Below are 20,283 nucleotides of genomic sequence, written 5' to 3'. Positions count from 1 at the left end.
CTGCAAAGGCAGCAGTTGCAGTAGTAGGAAAGGGAATATGTGTTACTTCCCTGGGGGTCAGCCTGAATGGGGTTTACTTGGACCTGTGCCTGCAATCAGCTAGCCCAAGTCCAAGTGGACATGGGAAGGGAGATAGGATATTGGCAGCACTGCTGCTGCCATACCACCCCCTTCCTGGCCTTGATCTGAATGAATTATTTACCTTTCTGCCTCCCACCTAGCCAAAACATGTAGAAGTAGGAAACTCAAAGTTGGGAAGGGGGAAAAAAGTTGTATCCCACCATAACGGACTACAATCAAAATCATATCCATAATTATTGGTCAGTCAGCACCAGGAAATAGTTGTGTTATTTTTTTTTTTCTACTCAACTTGCCATCTCTTAAAATGAAAAGAAAAACCAAGTTTTGGCCAAGCTATGCAGACTTTTGCCTACACAATCATCACTGAGTAGTAGAAATAAACAAAGCAGTTGCCCAGTAACAGCCCCAAATCTTAGGTGTTAACTTGTTAAGATCTGGGAGGGGGAGGGGAAAGCCAGCATAGCTCCTATGAGAGAGCACACTGGTAGCAAAGGTCGTCTACCAATGAGAAGCTGAAACAGAGCATTTTCTCTCTTGGAAACACTTCTGTGTGATGCTGCAGTTCTGATCTGAGCAAGGAGTGCTTGCCGCTGTCTCTCCCCACTGACTTGCAGGGAGCGATTGTGAGGAGAGCACTTTGCAAAGCTCCTCAAAGCAATCTGAGAAGAGACTTCTGTCTTGCAATAACAGTACCATACCATGATTTCTGGATTTCAGTGCAGCCTCCTTCTTCTCTTGTGCCTAACAGCATGCCAGGAATCTCAGGCTTCCCAGGTAAGTTCTCACCTTGTGCTGATCTATCCCAATTGAAGACAAGTTGATCTATTTTATTTGGATAACATTTTTCCTTGCATTTTCAGAATTAGCACATGTATTTTGATATCTATGTTTGGGAGCAAATATATGCCATACATGAAAGAGAAGATCAGCTCTCCTTTACTGTAAAACAAGTGACAGTTCTTTTAGAACATAGGAGAAAATGTATTGCTAGTTTTCTTAAAGTCTTCAAAAGAAATTTCCTTAAGCTCTGCCCAACCAATTTTCCCCATATCATGTTTTATCAATTACTCTTTTCACTGATGGTCAGTTGCCAGGTCCTGTGTTTTTGGAAACAAATTTTAATTGATGTTTAAATCAGAAAAACTTTCTAGCTTTTTCAGTTCTCTTCTGTCTGTTTTGTAAGATTATAATCACTCATACAATTTGGCTTTTATACATACTGCACTATATTAGTTTCATCTTCTGACAAATGACTGACGTGATATATTTGATCAAATCTGAACATGAAATATAGTCAGAAAGAAGGTGCAGAAACAGATTGGTTAGAAAGGAGAATGAACTCAGTAGTGCCCATCAGGGGAAATTTGAATCCAAAGAAAAATACCCTCCCTCACAAATTTCTCAGTTGCCCCATACTAGTCTAGATGAAGAACAACTTCAGTCATGGCTTATAATTATTTGGCAATACATCAACCTCTGTACTTTATTGCTGGCTACATGTGCAGGACTGTATTGGATGAGTGTACAACTGCAACCTTGTTAGACTAGAAATAATGTAAGCTGTACCTCAATGAATGTTTAAATAAGCCAAGCCAATCACGTTATTGCTAGAGATGTTTGTTTCCAGTTAGTAAAATAGGATTACAGCCTAAGTCTTACCAAACATAATGGGCTTACTTCTGTGTAAAATAATACAATTTTCAAACACTTCTGGTTGTTGCAGAGCTTGGGATTCCAAGTCAACACTAAAATTGAGTGTTGAGAGGGTTAGGACAGACAAAAGAAAATATTTCTTTACTCAGCGTGTGGTCGGTCTGTGGAACTCCTTAACACAGGATGTGGTGATGGCGTCTGCCCTGGATGCCTTTAAAAGGGGATTGGACAAGTTTCTGGAGGAAAAATCCATTATGGGTTACAAGCCATGATGTGTATGTGCAAAATCCTGATTTTAGAAATGGGCTATGGCAGATGCAAGGGAGGGCACCAGGATGCAGGTCTCTTGTTATCAGGTGTGCTCCCTGGGGCATTTGGTGGGCTGCTGTGAAATACAGGAAGCTGGACTAGATGGGCCTATGGCCTGATCCAGTGGGGCTGTTCTTATGTTTCTTATGTTAACTTGCTGAAATCTCAACGTGAGCTCAGTGAGTTGTTCATCAGCAAAGTTTATTATGATTAACTGTACTGCAGAGTTCAGGTGAAAAACAGAGCTTTAACAAAGAGCTTATTATAAAAGTATGCAGCACACTTGCCTTTTTTTGCAGTTCAGTGCATGCCACATATGATAGGAGTCTTGAATAACAACCCTTCCCTCTCTCTATCAGCACAAGCTGATGCAAAATACTACACTCCAATCCCCTCTAGCGGATTCCAGAAACCAAAAATATTATAGGCAAGCCTATAACAGATCCACTCCCTCCCAGGAGTCTGAGATCAGTGGTGTTCACATAGTGGCAGAAGATGCTGATGGTCAGCTGAGGAGGATGGGAAGGGAAGGGCTTAGGAATGCATTGTCTGTACTATGATAGATAGTTCTTGTCTATGCTGGTCATTTCTGGCCACAGTCCAGACATCTCCATTGTGGGCCAGACCTCCTCCTCCTCCATCTCCCTCACTCTTTGGTCACCTCTGAGCATGTGCAAAGTGCTTTCACATCACCACTGGATTGTTAGCAGAGCAGAGGGAATAATTCAGTTCCTCACAGGTAAGTTGAGGTTTTGAAGACTTTTGTAGTAGAGGACAGCAGGCATTGTTATATATACTGCACTTCCTGTTTTGTTTAAAGCAGGGGTCTCCAAACCCTGGCCCAGGGGCCAGACGCGGCCCACAGCAAGCCTCTGTCCGGCCCGCAGCCAGCCTCTTGTCCCCTGAAAGCCTCTGGCCCACTTGGCTGAACATAACTGGAACTGTGCTCTGGTTGCAGCTGGAGGGTTGCGTCTGGTCTGAAGGGCCAGAGAGGTTGAATGAATGAACTCATTCATTCATTTATTCACTCATCTAAGTTCCATCTCTGATTTATTTATATACATTTTATATTTAAATTTTTTTTCCGGCCCTCAACACCGTACCAGATATTTGATGCGGCCCTCTGGCCAAAACGTTTGGAGACCCCTGGTTTAAAGGGACCACATGAAGAAGCAGTCCGTGGCAGTGGTGGCAGAATTTGTGCACACCTCAATTATCTCCAAAAGATGTATAATCTTGCATTGACTGTTTTTGGGAGGCGAGGCACATGTAGCTTTTGCTTTTATGCATGCACTTCATAGCTGAGTTGCACAATGGCATCTTCGTATCCTCAGTCAAACTCTGCTTTCAAGCTCTCTTATGGACTGTGGGTGTCTTTGTCCAAGGCATTGTGCCATAGGTGGATGCATTTATCATGCTGAGCAGAGTGGTGAGTCTCGCATGGTCATTCTGGTTTATGACTCTGTACTTGTGTTCACTCGCAGTTCCCCTAGCCATAATCTCTGTCCCTTTCTTAATCCAATTTCCTTGAAATTGCACTGTGAGGCTACTGCTAGTGAGGCATTTCACTGACCAAAGGCTTCCATCCAGATCTGGGACATATAAGACATCTTTCATGAGGATATTGTATGTTCCCTTTGATAGTATTCTGCCTAAAAATCCATAACCAACTTCCTTCATGGTGACGTTGTTTCTAGCTGTTAGGAAGATCTTGTCTTTTGCACAGAGATTAATTTCTGCAAATAATCCTGTATATTGCACATGGCCTGTTGTGCCTGAATCAATGTGCCATCCATGTGATGTGTTACCCTGAGTATGTCACATGCAACTGTCTCATATTTCATCTGCAGACTTGCATGCCACTGCCTTGGCTTTTCTCTGGTCATTTTTGTTATTTGTTTCTTCTTCTCCCCTTTCCAGATTCACCAGTCTTTTTTTTTTTTTTTCAAATGTCCTACCTTTTTGCACCAAAAATGTGCCCTTGTTTCTCTCTTCTGTCTTATCACTATTACATGGTAGAAGTCATAGCCTTGAGGACTGTCTCTGATTTTGCACCCTTCAGTTTTCCTTCTGCAGTTATATTCATCCATCAATTTGTCTTTAAGGTTTTCCATCATTCAATCTAACTCTGGTCTGCTCTCGAGGGAATTAATGAGGGTGCCGTGTGATGCTGGGAAACTGCACAGCAACAGGGCCACTACATGATGGTCTTCATTTCTTCTCCACCCCATGCAGCTATTCTCCAACATGGCATGTTTATGTTCATGCAACTCCTATCCTCTGCTTAGTTCGCTCTTATAAAATATGTTGCAGGTATAAATTGCAGTTTCTTGGGTGCCCTTTAGCTTCTTATGTCTATAAGCAAATCCTCTTCCACCAGCAGGCTTTGCCTGCCTGTTTTTTTCAGTCCTAGACCATGGGATTGTCAGCTAGTTAAAACATCCCAGAGGCCATCTTTAGACAAGCATTTCTGCCTTGAATTTTCACATCTGATAATTCCCATTATACAGTTTGGCCCAGCAGACAGTATCTACACTGCTTGCCATCTTCCTCTTGTAGATAATTCTGTGTGTCCTGGCTCTTCTATCAAGTCTCAGCGATGGGTTTCTTGCAGTTTGTCCTGAACTTTATTATGGTTTGTCCTGGGTCTGGGCTTATAACTTGTTAGCTAAGTTGAGGGATTTTATCAGGACTGCATATAGCAAGTTGAATATTTGTTGCTACAGCATGGCATTGCTATCCAGGCAGAACATCAGAACAGGAAAACAAGAAACTAAAGCTCCTTATTGACCTTTAGGTCAATAAGATATAGTAACATTAGTAACCAACAAGCTCTAACGAGGGGTGTCAAACATAAGGCTTGCAGGCCATATCCAACCCACAGAAGCTCTTTATCTGGCCCCGGTGAGGTGGGAGAAGTTCTTTATCCAGCCCAATGAGGTAGGAGAGAGGTTGGCTCTCCTAGCACCACCATCAGCTGCTCTCAGCTCCTGAGCTACTAAGTGATACATCGGCAGATGTGCTAAAAGGCAGCATGGGCACTGCTAGGCCATCTTCTAGCAGTGCCCCTTCTGCTGAGGTGTCACTGCTGAAAGGGTGGTCCACGTGATAATTAGGCTCTCCCTGCACTGCCCTTCAGCAGTGCTGCTTCTTCTGAGGTGCTGGGAAAAAGATTTTATCTTCTTTTATTTGCAGGAAATGCATTCCTGAGGGGGGAAAAGTGCTTATTTCTAGTCATCTCCTGCTTAAGGACATCAGTTCCTGCTTAACCCATTTCTGCCCGGCCCACAGGTGTACACATTTGGTCCCTATTGCGTATATGCAACGTTGGGCAGAAATGGCTTAATAATATCACTTCTGGACCTCAGCTGGCACCATGATTCCCATTCGGCCCACTGTATGAAATGAGTTTGTCACTCTGCTCTAACCAACTCATGAGATAGGTTATAGCTCTCCCTACAGTTGGAGGCAGCCGTTCACAGCCTTTGTGACAATACATCCCTGTATCTCTGCTCACACGCTGCCTGCTGCCTTTCCAACATGGATCACTGAAGCACTACGTGCATCAGGGCAGCCCAAGGGTGAGGCAACTCTCGTGGATCGCATTGGAGCGGCAAGCTGTGGGGGTGCTTTTCGGCCTGAGGCTGCTGCTACGTCCTTGAAGTCTGCTGCAGACAGAGCTGATTCGCTTTGCCCCCTCTTACTAAGCTATGTTATGCACTTCCTGTTTCGTTTAAAGGGAGTGCTTATAGAAGGCCACAGGTAAGAGGGCAAGGAAGCTTCCTGCTTCCATGTGGTGGGGCCGGGGCATGGAGTGCACAGCAGAGGCAGCATTGGTCAGAGGATCACCTTTTGCCACCCCATCAAGTGTGGATGCGGTCTGCACTGCCAAGCTGCTTGACACTGTGAGTGCTGAGAGGAGAAGGAGCCCACTGGAGGCTTCTTCTACCCCCAAACCTGGAGCCAGTTCTGAATTACGTTCCTGGTGCAAAAGCAGAAAGGACACTGTAGCCAGGCATTTGAGTCCAAGGAATAAAGTGGCAAACTCTGCTCCTTTGCCTTTTCCAATGCCCCTTCAAACCAGGAGAGTTGTGATTTCATGGCACCCGACCATTAAAAACACAAATTCTTGGAAAAAGTTAACCACATGGAGAGACTTGCCTCATCTTTCTTTGTTTCCATTTGGCACCTTTCTTGGGAGTACGTGCCTTACAGCAGTGTTTCCCAAATATCTGATTGCTGGGCAGTGTTCAAGGAATCAAAAATGGAGGAACACATCTTAAGTGAAGCAAACTGAGTAAAATTGTTGGGGCAGGGAGGAGGGCAGTTCTTATTTGCCCCAAATAGCAGGTTTGGGCTCAAAAAGCAGTTTCAGCAGAAGGCATGTTTTGGTAGAAATGTTATGCCAGGAAAAGATAAACCTGTGTCCTCCCCACTACAGTTCCAATCCAGATCAAGCCCCTCACAGCTGCTTCTTGAAAACACACTCCAAATTATGTCTACTTTGGCCCTGAGCTTCTTGGAAGAAGTGCAGGATATAAATCAAGTGGCGAGGATAATGGGATAAATTGGTGTCTAACTGTTCCTAACCAACAACATCGAAATAAACACTGGTGGCTACAGATATGGTTAAAGCACCAATCTAGTTGTTTCTATCTCTCCCCCCCCCCCCCGTTTTCCTACAGAACTGCATGAACAAGCAGCAGCTTCTGTCTGCCATCCGGCAAATGCAGCAAATCCTAAAGGGGCAGGAAACGCGGTTTGCAGAGGGAATCCGCATCATGAAGCACAGACTGACGACTCTACAAAACACAGTGATTAAAACCACCCCAGACCAACAAACTGGTACAAACCCACCTAATCTAGTGGTGAGGGTGCAGGTGCAGCAGTGCAGCCTGTACCAAATTGAGGAGTTCAATCAGTGACTTTATAGGACCAGGTGGAACCCTTTCCGTTCCTTGTGTTACCTGATCTTTACAGAGCTGGTAGCTACAATACCATTCTTTAGCCGCTTAGGGTCCAATCCTAAAGTGGACCATCCTAAAGCTGAGCCCTAGCACTGGTGCTGGGTGCTGTAAATGTGCCATAGGAGGCAAAAGGAGGACAAAACCGCCACTGCAGCTAAGTGTGCTGGCTGGTTGGCGGTGTGGTTTCTGGAGGGCAGAACATGGGTGGGAGAGGACAGGGTGGGGGGAGGAATTAGGGTGGGATCCTGAACTCTGTTTCGGAGTTAAAATAGCCAGTGCAGACTTGAGAAGCCCCATTGTAGGGTTTTGGGGTTTCCCTAGGAGAAGGGGACAAAAGTTCCCTTCCCGTGAGGAGACCTCTGGCTGCTTCCTGGCACCTGCTGAATACAGCAGTAGCCACTTTGGCGCCACTGCTCCAGTGGGTTCCAGGAAGCTCAGGATTGGGCTGCCTTAGTGGTGACGCTGATGCACATTGGAGAGTAGCTGATAGTTCCTTACTTGTTTGTGGTATTCCTCTGTGTTGAGCCTTCTCTGAGACCTTTTTAGAGACATGGTTCAACTACATGAGGTTGTTTCGTGGCAGGATAGTGCCATGTAATATCTTTGTTTTTTGTAAGATCTTTGTTTTTTTACAAATATACAAGGACCCAGGCAGACAATGGTAGGAACAGTGGTTCCCCCAAAAGCAAACAGCATGTTGTTAGGTTCTGTCCATGGGGTTGTGAATCTCAGGCTTGTGTCTTTTTCATAGCTACATTCCAAATGACAGATTCTTTTCTTGCAAGCCCCAGCCAAGCAGAGTGTGTCAAATGCTAGAAATGACCAGCTATACATGTTCCTTTAAGCAAGCATCTTCCAGCCATCACGGTTCATCTTTAGGTGACAGCCAAACCAAAGTCCAAAAAAGCCATCCCTTAGTCTACATCAGGGGTCTCTAAACCCTGACCCAGGGGCCAGGTGTGGCCTGCAGCAAGCCTCTATCTGCAAGCAAGCAAGCAAGCCTCTATCTGGCCCATGGCCAGCCTCTTGTCCCCTGAAAGCCTCTGGCCCATTCAACTGTACATGACCAGAGCTGTACTCTGATTCCATCCGGAGGGTGTTCTGAGGGCCGAAGAGGCTGAGTGAATGAACCCACTCATTCATTTATTCATTCATCTAAGTTCCATCTCTAATTTATTTATTTAAATTTTATATTTAAATTTTTTTCTGGCCCTCTGCTTCAGATATTTCATGCAGCCCTCTGGCCAAAAAGTTTGGAGACCCCTGGTCTACATGGTTACAATTTATTACTTGCACTTGTCTATGGTTGCTGCACTAGCCCCAAGGTTGGCTGCACAGTAGCCTTTCCCAATTACAACCATATTCTGTGGAACACACATGAAGCAGCACAGAAGATCAAAACAGGCGAGTAAACAGAAAGAACCCCAAGAAGGGATCTTAGAGTCTGCATGAGAGGCAGGCTGCCAACCTTTCTTAATGGCAACCCACGCAAACTGGGCCATGTTGCTTGTCACAATATAAGAGTGGGAATTCTGAAAACCAGAATTTGTGATAAAGACTGTTGGCTTTCTTTCCCTTTAGCTTAGTTTTCCCAGCCAATAGACTGACACCTGGAATAAAGTGTAATAAATTTAGGATTTAATCACTGGAAGATTAAATGGAAGCCATTAGTTGCTTGTTTGATTTTCTCTGTAGACCACTTTGTGAACTTTCCATTGAAAAGCAGTATATAAATACTGTTGTTGTTGTTGTTATTATTATTATTATACTATAATAATACTGCATACATGTATGAAAGTTTTAAAATAACTGTACCAGTAAATAAATCTAAGAGAGAAAGTCAGTCCTTTCAGCATGGTGGCATCCCATCTTCTGAAAAGGACCTGCTCCATTTCTGGGAGAACATTATTAGTTGTTATTAAGATATCAATCACCATGCTCTTCCTTTTTGTATACTTTAAAACTTGAGGACGTTTTTTTCATCTTGAAAAGTCTTGTTCCTGGTCTCAGAAAAGTCTCAGACAGGGCTGGCTCCAGGTTTCCAAGAACTCACTCTCCCTATGGCCCCTTCCTACCTGAGTGGACACCCCTAAGTTTCATGGTGTGGCTTAGCTTGGCAAATGGGCTGGAAAAAAGGAACTGATGACAGATGGGTTTCTCAGCTTTGAGAAATGCTCTGCCACCACCGAATTAAAGCTTAGGGCATAGGTGGTCCCAGAGATGGGCAGTGGGCCTTGTGCCCTCAACAACAACTTAGTCTTGCCAACCTCTGATGCCAGTCCTCTGAAGCCCTCATTTTAAACCCTTATATATTCTCAGGATTGAAGGGACTTTGCAAACACAAATCAGCTATATTACTTACTGCTTCTTTGCTGCAAGGAATATGATCTCAGAAAGAACTGAGACACACCTGTTTAAGAAGGATTTTTCACTGCAAACACAGTAGGAGTGTGGAATGTGAACTAATTAACTCTGTTGAATTCTTCTGCACATCTGTCCACACAGCACCTGGTTCAGATTCAAAGACACATGCAGCTCAGCCAGTGAGATATGCAAAAAAGAAACATTTGCTGGCACTGGACAAAGGCAAAGAAGATGGAAGCTGGATACGCTGGGGGCTATGTCACAGACCCATCTGGGTGTGAGAAACCTGACTCCAATTCAGATAAAGTTAGGCACACTGCATCTCATTGAATTGTGCGTGGGGGGGGGGGGCAGAATGGTTATCACTAACTTGAGTCCCATGCATGTGAACTAAACTTAAGCATGATTAACTTTCCTTGGGCTAGAACCATTGCTAGCAACAGGTTGTGCTGGCCCCTGGGGCACAGTGTCTATTGGGTCACTCGCCAGTCCTCGGTCCCACCTTCCCAGTCCATCCATCTATTCGCCTGATTCAGCCTCCCCCCCCCCCCCCCGTGGCTTACCAAGCTGCTGCTGCTGGTGGTGGTGGTGGGCTGGGCATTTTCTCCCCATCCAGCTCTCAGAAGATGGGAAAGGAGGAGAAGCCACTTGGGACCCTGGCTAGCTCCCAAGTGGCAGACCCTGAATTGCATTTACAGCCAGAGTCACTATACAACTCTTTTTTTTTTTTTACAGCTATATAGACTGTTGTGACTTGTGAAGCAACTCCACAGGGTAGGAAGAGAATCCACATGGCTGTGGGTACATGTCCCACAAGGCCCTATATGTGGGACCCTGGTACAGCTGCATTTTTTAGTTCCTGCCACACGTAGGATTCACCTTGCAACATGTCCAGACAATGGAGGGTTCATAACTTAATTCTGGCACTTAAGAAGGTCCTGATAATACGGCAAGATTACATAAAATGTCTATGTTTGCATTGCTGTCTGATAAGATTAAGGAAGACTTTATTCATGCTAGTGGAGATTTCTGTTGAAAGATGTCTGAGTGGCATTTTCATTCCTGTTTTTTAACCTCAATTACTTCCTGGAAAAGTAGGCAAAGGATGACTAGAGCATGCATGCAATAAGCAGTCAGCAAACAGCCATTCCTGTGTTCTCATTTGTGCCTGCAGTTTACTGCCCTGAACTGGAAGCCCCTCCAAATGGCAAAAGGTTTGGCACCAAGAACATGGTGGATCATGAAGTCCATTTCACCTGCAATCCTGGATTTCAGCTCATTGGTTCCAGTTCTCAAGTGTGTCAGTCCAATGGCAGCTGGACCGGAGAATTTCCACACTGCAGAGGTACTTTGCCCTTGTATTTCCTTGATGTAGTAGATGGAGATGCCTTCTGCCAGGTTGCCGAACAAGCCTGTACATGATGTGATTCAGAAAATACCACCAAAGCAGTTATGCTTGTGTAAAGTTAGTCCTAATTAATGTGCATGGTTAGTGCACAAGAATAAAACTAATCAAATGTGCATTATTATTGCCTCTTCTCTGACTTCAGGAGGTGGTTAAAAGAGCACAGTTGACAGCCCTTCATGAAATGCATGTGATATGCTAGAAATGTTGTGAGTTCATGTGTACTGACTGCAAGGCCAACCAAACCTCATGAGCTGTGCGAGCAGCTACCTGGCATGTCAAAATTCAAGAAGTGCCAGCCAATCCAGAAAATCTTAAAAGAGGCAACACAAGTTGCCCCACCGTCCTCAGAACTTTGGAACAACTAGGAGTCGGTGTGGCTCAATTTAAGGCTGGTCCAAGACCTCCTGACGCCTGAACGACACAGTACATGTTGCCTCCCTTACCCAATGATCAGTCAGCCTCTGCTCCTCGCAATCTTCAATGTTCTAGCTCAGCACAACTCTCCCCACTACATTTCCTTTTTCTCTCTATCCCCCTCTTCCAATCCAGACAGTGAAGGGAGAAAGAGGAGCAGTGGAGGCAAGTAGGGCACAGAGATGGGCCTCTCCCACCACTCTGCTGTCAGAGGTGATTGCAGCAGTTTTTCTCATGGGTGGACCATCCCTGCCCACATTTCAGGGTTTTCCCAGTTGCAGCCCCATTTCCCTTTCCCCATTCATTTGAGCACAACCTTTGAGAATGGAATACAAATTCCCTTGACTCCAAACAGCATTATATAGAGGGTGCATAAAGAGAGCATAATTAATGTTTACCTAAAGCAGCAGAATAACTTGAGCCAGCCTCACCCTCCAAAGTGAAGAAAAACGAACAAAGAAAGAATCTGTTATGGAACCTTGAGGCTACAATCCTATACATCAGATGTTCCCAAACTGGTGGGTCATGACTGGAAACAGGAATGGATGCCCCAATGGTGCTGCAGCGATCGCGGTGCCACGGGTTCCCAGGGCCATTTAAACATACTTGGGGAGGGGCTGTGAAGCTGCAGCAGTGAGCTCTGATCAGAGGGGACTGTGAGCCTCCAGGACTCTCAGGTGGCTTCACACACCCCCAGGTATGTTTAAATGACTCTGGGTCCTTGTGGCACCGCAATCACTGCATACCCTGCCTCCAGCCTCCACAACCACTTACAGGAGGCGTTTGGGAACCACTGTTATACATACCGAAGCCCATGCTAATCATACGAAGCCCCCTTAACTGAGTCAGGCAACTGGTCTCTCAAACTGTTTATATTGATATTGACTGGCAGTGGTTGTTCAGAGTTTCAGGCATGGGCCTTTCTCATCATCTGCTACCTGTTCCTTTTAAGTGGTAACACTAAAGATTGAATCTAGAATCTGCTATGTGAAAAGCATGTGCTTTCCCAGTGAGTTATGGACCCACCCCAGTTCTAGCTATGTCCATGCAAGCCCCTCCTCTTTAATACCATACCTACAGCTTGAGTGGGTCTTCTCTGAGTGTCCCATCTGCTGGTCTTGGCATACACAGTCGGGGTTGTCAAAATGGGATACTCTGAACCCATTTCTACCCAGCTCACAGGTGTTCACATTTGATTCCTGTTGCATACATGCAACTTTGGGGAGAAATGGCTTAATCTTAGAGATTATGATAAGTGCAAAGAAAAGTGCATCACCAAGAAATGTGTGGCTCTAATCCCAAAGGTTTTTCTGATGTGTCTAAGGGTGCAATCCCAACCATGAGTTAGGCTGGCGCAAGTCCCTTGCACCAGCCTAGGAGGGTCACAAAAATGCTGTAAAGCACATTTGTGCCTCCTTGGGAGCAAGCTGTGCCAGCTCATGGAGGTGTGCTGGCACACGAAGGCTGCATCCAGCATTTGTGGCAGCTTATGCAGTGAGCCTTGCGTCAGCTGAGCTCAGCCAACACAAGGTTCTGGAGAGGATGGGGAGGAGGCGCCTGGGAGGTGTTCCAGGACTGGGATGAGGGTGGCCCTGGGAGCAGGCAGGCAGGGAGGCGGGGCTGGGATCTGGCAGTTATATCGGATCCCAACCCCGAGCAGTATGGAGTGGCTTCAAATTGCTCCACTCTCCTCGGACTTGTGCCACCTCCTGAGACCCATAGTCCAAGGAGACCCATAGGGGCTGCAGTGGCTTACCTGGGGGTAATGGGAAGAATTTCCACTTACCTCTGGCTGTGCCACTTTGGCGCCCTATTTCACGCTGGATACAGCACAAGCCTCCTGGCTTGCCTGTTCCAGTGCACGATAGGATTGTGCTGTAAGGCACATAATCACAATAACAAAACTGTATACAAATAACTATTTACTCCTTAACATACTTTTGCCTCCCTTTTGTTCATCCATTTCAAGTGGTAAAAGAGTAACAGCCCAATCCTAACCAGCACTGAACCAGTAGAGCCACACGGCCTACGCTGTATCCAGCAGGCTGGAGGTCTCCTCGGGGTGAGCCCCACCCTGCGCAATGGGGCTACTTGGATCTGCACCAGTTAAATCGCTGGCACAAGTCTGAGAAGACCCATGTAAGATTGCCAGGCCCAGGAAGGGGGTTAGGATATGGCAGAGGTCTTCTCCACTGATTCCACCCCTCTCCTGGGCCTGTTCTACTCCGATTACACCCACCCCCTGCACCGCTTGGTGGAGAACTCACCTTCTCTGCCAGGTATTCCTTTGGATACTGCACCGGCGGGATGGCAAGGCCTTCCTACTGGTGCTGCTTGCTCACGAGGCATTGCAAACATGCTTCATGACACTTTTGCGACACTGGCTAGTGCAGTGGTTGCTGTGCAGGCAGAGTGCTCCATTAGGACTGCGCTGTGAGTCTCTTAGTATAAGGTTAAATGTTCTTCCAATCAGTCAAATTGTAATTTGTTTTATGCTTCTGTTCTTTTCTTTTTTTTAAATACTGTGCAGTTTCTTTCAATGTTGATTGTTCTGAGTCACGAATTTGTTGTTCTGGGTTGTGTTTGTTAGGAAAGGCAGGATAGAAGAGTTTAAAATTAATAAATTACACAGGCCTACAAAACTGAGGGTGAGAAAAGTTTTTCCCAAACTTTATGGTGGTTTGATATGAATTTGGGTTATGGATTCAAAAAATGGCATCCGTTTTGCCCTATCACGTCTAGTTTTGGAGATATAGTATAGCCTCATTAGTGTATGGTTCAAGCAGCTTCCTCATGGTGTAGGCTTCCTCATGAGGAAGCTGCTTGAACCATTCACTACAGAGACTATGCCATGTCTCCAAAACTAGATGTGACAGGGCAAAACGGATGCCATTTTTGGAATAGGCACCCCAAATATACCCAGGAATTGGTGTAACGTTTAAGGAAGCAAAATGCATGTTGGCCTGTGTTATCAGTGTTGTGGTTATCTCAATTCACATAAGTGATTTTCAGCAAGTGATCTAGTAATCCACGCTTAAAAGTACAAACTAGGATATTCATCATACTTTTTATGTACAAACATTCTTAGTACATGTGACTGCTATTCAATTATGGTTATGACAGAAGATCTAAGAATGAATCAAATCCTTTAACACACAATTTATTTCTAATAATGGATACCAGCATCTGAAAAGGAGAATAACATGGTATAAACATGGTAATTACTCTAATATGATTATTTAGAAGCATGCTTTACTGCCAATATGTGGTTGATCTAGATTGACAAACAAGAAAATTGTACATAATTACCACTATTAAAAATTAATTCGCACTGCCTCTGCGGACTTCAGAAAGCCCTCCAGAGGCAACAGGAGCACAGCTCCGGTCACCTCTGGAGGGCTCAGGTTGGGCCAAGTCTGGCTCTACCTTAAGACCTGCTCTACGTAGGACCTGCATTGAGCCAGATCCACGGATGCAACATCCTTGGATGCCCCACCTGTACTCTGTTTTTCTCAGTTAACTATCAGTGCTAAATGAACCAGATGGGGTGTTCACAGCTACTAGAAGATATCTTAATAATCAGCTATGTGAAACAATTTTAAAACAAAGGTAAATACTGTATTTACATACATTTAATTATTATATATAGGGGAGAGAGATAATTTTGATTTCTTTTAAATATTATTAGCCCTTTCTCATGCATTGTCCCTTGATGAGGGATTCTTCACCACAAGTGTAGTAAAGGGAATATTTTAGATTAAGAGTTTGTGAGACAAATCCCACATGCACATACCTCATTTGCATCAATTTCCCTCTTTAAAAATCCACACAGAAAGTTAACTTGCTGAAAGATTCTCACCCTGATCTGTATGGTTTCCATTTTCACACGCTCCTCCTTAGGGTGCTGAGATCCTTCAGCCCCTTCACAATGACACTGCTGTTTGTTTAAGTAAATTCCCACCTCATTGTGCAAAATGCTAATGAGTGATTGAACCATTTAAGATACACCCCCTGCATTGCTGTATGGAGTGAGGACTGCAGCTCTCCATTCTTAAGGAGATGGAAGCTTCTAAAGGGATTATGACACACTGTACTAGCCCAACAGACCGCCTAGAGTCAAGTGAGCAGCAGGAATACAGACAATGATCCATTACACTCTACTGAGGTTCTTTTTTACAGTGTCTTCCCATACGAGTGGGCAGCCAGCTTCTGTAAAGTGGGAAAAAAACCCTGCATTTGAGATACCTGGGCAGTGTTAGTTGCTTGCATTCCAGCTTCAACCTGCCCCACCTCCTCCTACTGCCTAGCCCAGGTGTTGAAGAGGCTCAATGCACATGTTCAGCCCAGAGAGCCAGATGAGAATCTCAGCTCAGTGGAAAATTCAAGGGCATGCAGGGGGGAGGGGGGCAACAACTCCTTGGCTGCTTGCTCAATAACTTCATGGTCTGGTGACCCCTGATTATTTAGAATATTCTATTGATGAGCAGGAGAGCTTGGATTTTGGCAGATACAAAGCAGTTGCAGTCCACAAGGCATTCACAGCCCACTTTTTTTCAAGGAATTCCTCTGACCTAATTATTTCAACACATAATAAGCCAGGAAGAGGTGAAAGGCTTCTTTAGGTGACTTGGAATTTGGAAGCAATCTGGCCAGTTCTTGCAAATAAAGGAATTCAGTGGGAAATTGCTCCCTCTGTTCAACATGTTCTCAGCTTCCAAAAATACAAACTTGGGTGTTTCAAAGCTCTGAGAAAATAGCCTGACTTTGTGGCAAACCATGGTAGCCATATTCTTGATCTCTATTTTTTTTTTTTTTTTGCCACCACAGGAAGTCCGAGCCTCCACTCCCCACCCCACACAGACGCAGATGCACTCATTCCCACCTCCCTTCCACCATTAATGCACTTGATGTTCCAGTAACCTAATTCAGTGGACGAAGGGAGGGAAGTCACTCTCTCTCTTTCTCTCTCCCCACCCCGTCTCCTCTGTATCTAGCTTGCTGCTATGGCTGCAAGCCAGGTACCAGGAAAAGTAATTTTCCCAATTCTCCTGACATGGTAGCAGTGTGCCAGGCCCTGAGGGAGGGGAGAAAAGCCGACTTCTTTCTTCTATTCCACCACAACCAAAGCAGCAAAGATGGGTGGGGACAACTTAGAGCAGAAGCCTAGGCATGTTACTCAGAAGTAAACTCCATTGTATTATATGGAGCATACAGGAAACTGTATCTAGGATTGCAGCCTTAGTGTGTCCTGTGCCTCGCATTAAAATTTGAGCCAGAAAAGAACTTACATCCCTAATGTCCATCTTGAATTTGAGGTAAACATAATGAGTTGTTGAATTTCCTATTTCCAAATGAGGATATAAGACATTCAGTGATATCCATTTGGGAGTGGAGCAAGGCAGACAGACAGAGTTGTACTGCCAGTGTTAGAGAAGGCAGTTCTGCACCTTATTTAGGGAATGGCACATGTACATATTTGCATCTTCTAATGTTGGGAGATAGTGTTTTCTAGAAAAAGCATAAACTTCCATTGAAGATCATCAAAAGCATTGTACGACTGAGTAAAAAAGAAATAGATGCAGATGGTACATTTTATTGCTGTGTCTGTTTTGTTTTAGAAATCAGTAAATGCACAAATCATCTGTGCCAGAATGGTGGGACATGCGTGGATGGAACTGAGCAATACAAATGCATTTGTCCACAGGAGTGGACTGGTCCCAATTGCCAGTATCAAACACAGACAGGTATATCTTTTGCTTATATGTGAAAGAGGGTGGGAATGAAGCCTATTGGGCAGCCTGATCCTATTGGACTGCCCTGCTGGCGGAACTTGTGTTCCACTGGGGGAAGTAGGATACCAGTGTCGGAGGATACCAGGAGGCGGATACCAGTGGAACACCACTTTAACTGGTGAGCACTTTAACTTCAAGGCCACAAGTACAGTCACTGGCAGCCTGGTGAGCTGACCAATGGTGCTGACTACATCCACTGATGCAGTCAGTGAGTTGTCAGTGGGGACAGGCAGTGGGAGAGGGAAGAATGGGGGAGTTTCTGGGTATGGAGGTGGCAAGGAGGAAGGTGAAACAAAGGACAGAGAAGGTGGGTTTGGCAGCACTTGCATGTGGCTCAGTCCTATTTCCTCTGCCCTTACGTGATCCTGTGTCAGCAAAATAGCTGCTTAAAGTGTAAAGAGATGCATTAACTCCCTGCAAAGAGGGCCTTTAAGAGGAATTTTATCAGGGGGTGTTGGACCCCTTTCCAAAGGGGGAGCGGAGGGATGAAACAGGGCAGAGGAGGGTGGCAATGAGGGACAGGTGGAATAGGTTGGGGGAAAGGGTGAAATAGGGCAGGGGGAAGGTGATGACAGCTGGAAAAGTCTCAGGAGCCCAGGTCTACCAGACTTCCCAACGCAGAGGCCAGGTCTGTCCACCCGGTAGACCTGGTCTCCCGAATGGCCCAGCCTCTGTTTTTTGCTCTCCATGAGACCAGCTGAGATTCCAGGAAATTTCCAGTTCCCCTCCTTTGGCACTCTGGTCCCCTTTTTTACCCTGGGTCCAGGTACCCCCATGCACCTCCCTCTCAGAGGCCCTACCTGCCAGAACCAAACATAATGAGCAGATAAGGTGCTTTCTGGGAGGGGGGTCCCCCTCAGCAAATGTTGCATTGGCAAATCAGTAGTGTTGGACCAGCCCTACACAAATGAGATAAAGTGTGTTCTTTTACAACAACATTGTCCTAAGCACTATTTCACTCAACAAACAAAGCAGTATAAATTTTATGCAGTGGTACTACATTAACCTTGAAACAAAGAAGGAAAGCAGCTTTTTGGCACCACTCTGAATCTAAGCTGCGAAACCGACCAGACATTTACCCCCTAGGAATGCCCAGAGTAAGACTGTCAGAGCTACAGCTGCTAGGGTCTCCTTTCCTCTCTGCAGACACTCTGCCTCCTTGCTTTATTCGAACTGTAGATTCTGTCTTTTTGCAGGGCTGACTGTGAGCTTCCTAACCTTTGAAAACATGAATCTGAGCCATCAAAAGTTCTAAAAGCATTGATTTGGCATCTGTAAAGCTGCAAAGAGCTCCTGAGGCTTAGAAATGCAAACTAATTCACTAGTGGTTAATAATTTGCTGGCAAGACAATGAACATCTCTCAGAAAAACTTTTAATGATCTCCTCCCTCCAAAAAAGGTACAATTGAAAATATAGGCAGAGTCTAATGTGCATCCCTAGAGAAATTGCCATTTGCTCTGGGTTGAACATTCTACACTGGGTTTTATACACACAAAAATAATCAGTATATGGTATCTAGCTAAATTTTGGCTATGTTACAGACCAAGGTGCTGGTGACAATATTCTAAAAGTACAAAATTGCAGCACCATAATTTTGCCCATTTTACAAGGTATGTGCCTCTTTTGGCTTGTAAAACACCCCAGTCAAGTGACAAGCAAAACTGAAATCCTATTTTAAAAAGGAGCCACTAATCAAAACAAATCCTTAAAACTATTAAAACATTCTCATAAGCTCTATTCAGTGATTATCCCTGCGTTCTGGCTAAATGTGGGGAGTGGGGGCTGAGCACATAGCCCACACCAGCATGCTCTGTAGTTGCATCCCCAGCTGTCTCTGGATCTGCGCAGAAGCTGCGCTCAGCTTGCAGAAATTTGAAATGTGAAGGAATGAGAGCTGGAGGGCAAAACAGGTGCAGTTCCTAGCTGCTTTGGATAGCATCCTTCTCCCTTGCTCTCCATTCCATTCTTCTTACTGGGGTTAGACTGGGAGAATAGGAAATAGATCCTCACCTCTATAATTACCTCCTTACCTTTACAATTCCGCATCTCATCCTTGATCAATTGGGCTTAAATCTGAGGAGCATAAACTGCATCGTGTCCAGCTGTGTTAGTCACAAATTCTGGTGGCTTAAATTAAATTAACTGGCTACCTCTGGAAGGTTGCCCAAAAGAACTTTCCCTGGGGCTCCGATGCATGCAAAGGACTAAGGGTGCAATCCTAACCCCTTATGTCAGTGCTTTCCAGCACTGGCATAGCAGTGCCAATGGGACGTGTGCTGCATCCTGCAGTTGAGGGTCACTCACGGAGGCCTCCTCAAAGTAAGGGAATGTTTGTTCCCTACCTCAGAGCGGCATTGCCCTTATGTCAGTGCTGGAAAGCACTGACATAAGGGGTTAGGATTGCGCCCTAATATTTACAAATTCCTACCCATATTTTGATCTCAATTGCATGATGTCTGGGTTGCATTGGCAGCAGATTGTGAAGGGCCTGAGGGACAGCGTATTCGGGAAACCTGTCACCCTGCCCCTGCTATCTCCCTCCAACCTGCCACCAGTGTAAGCCACAAAGATCTGCTTCCTTCTCACTCAAGCAAGAAGCAGATCATTCCCTGCCTTACCCTGCTCCCTGTGCACTGCTGGAGGTGTTGAACTACTGGTTTCACAGGGACAGTGCATTTGCGTTGTAAACCCCTGCTAATTGGGTAAGAGGCACTTTTTTAAGTGGGTGCTCCTTTTTTTAGCAGGGGGAGAGTAACTGACCCACCTCACCCCAGCACTGTCTGTTCTAGTGGCTGTCTGCTGGTATTCCTTGGCATCTTTTTAGATTGTGAGCCCTTTTGGGACAGGGAGCCATTAGTTTTTTGATTTTCTCTGTAAACCGCTTTGTGAACTTTTAGTTGAAAAGCGGTATATAAATACTGTTAATAAACAAAACCAGTATTCCCACACTTCCAGGTTCCACAAAAGACATGCAAGGAGCATCATAAGATTTTTGGCATTTTTTTAAATTTTTGGTAGCACAGAGGTGGCAGACCCAAGAAGGCATCAGTCAGTGTTCCAGGTCACATCACCACTGCATGTAACATCTGTGCACCAGTGCTGGATTCACTTGGCGGCAGCAGTGCTGACATTCCGATCCAGTCTGCCTGTGCGAAGAGAAGCACTTCCAAGCTTAATCATTATACCTGCCATATGGAGCTTTGCTGAGGGGAAGTGCTTAGTGACAGTGTCCACTTCCGGGCAATAACATTTAAATCAACAGTATATGTGGCACAGAGTCGAGGGCCGTAAAAA

The 20,283-nt window shown here is 45.2% G+C and overlaps 1 protein-coding gene across 1 annotated transcript in view; it reads left to right on the top strand.

Annotated features, from left to right (window-relative positions):
• Positions 1–780: 780 nt before the first annotated feature.
• The window catches only part of FBLN7 (fibulin 7), a 33,489-nt gene continuing 13,986 nt past the window's right edge, over positions 781–20,283 (top strand). Inside the window, exons 1-4 of the mRNA XM_066611851.1 lie at positions 781–855; positions 6,729–6,888; positions 10,549–10,719; positions 16,815–16,940. Coding sequence (XP_066467948.1) covers positions 781–855; positions 6,729–6,888; positions 10,549–10,719; positions 16,815–16,940 — 532 coding nt within the window. The remainder of the gene's footprint in view (positions 856–6,728; positions 6,889–10,548; positions 10,720–16,814; positions 16,941–20,283) is intronic.

Source organism: Tiliqua scincoides, chromosome 1, assembly GCF_035046505.1.
Source record: "Tiliqua scincoides isolate rTilSci1 chromosome 1, rTilSci1.hap2, whole genome shotgun sequence".
Lineage (NCBI taxonomy): Eukaryota > Metazoa > Chordata > Lepidosauria > Squamata > Scincidae > Tiliqua > Tiliqua scincoides.
The sequence above is the reverse complement of the archived record's forward strand: the minus strand, read 5'-3'. Positions and strand labels throughout refer to the sequence as shown.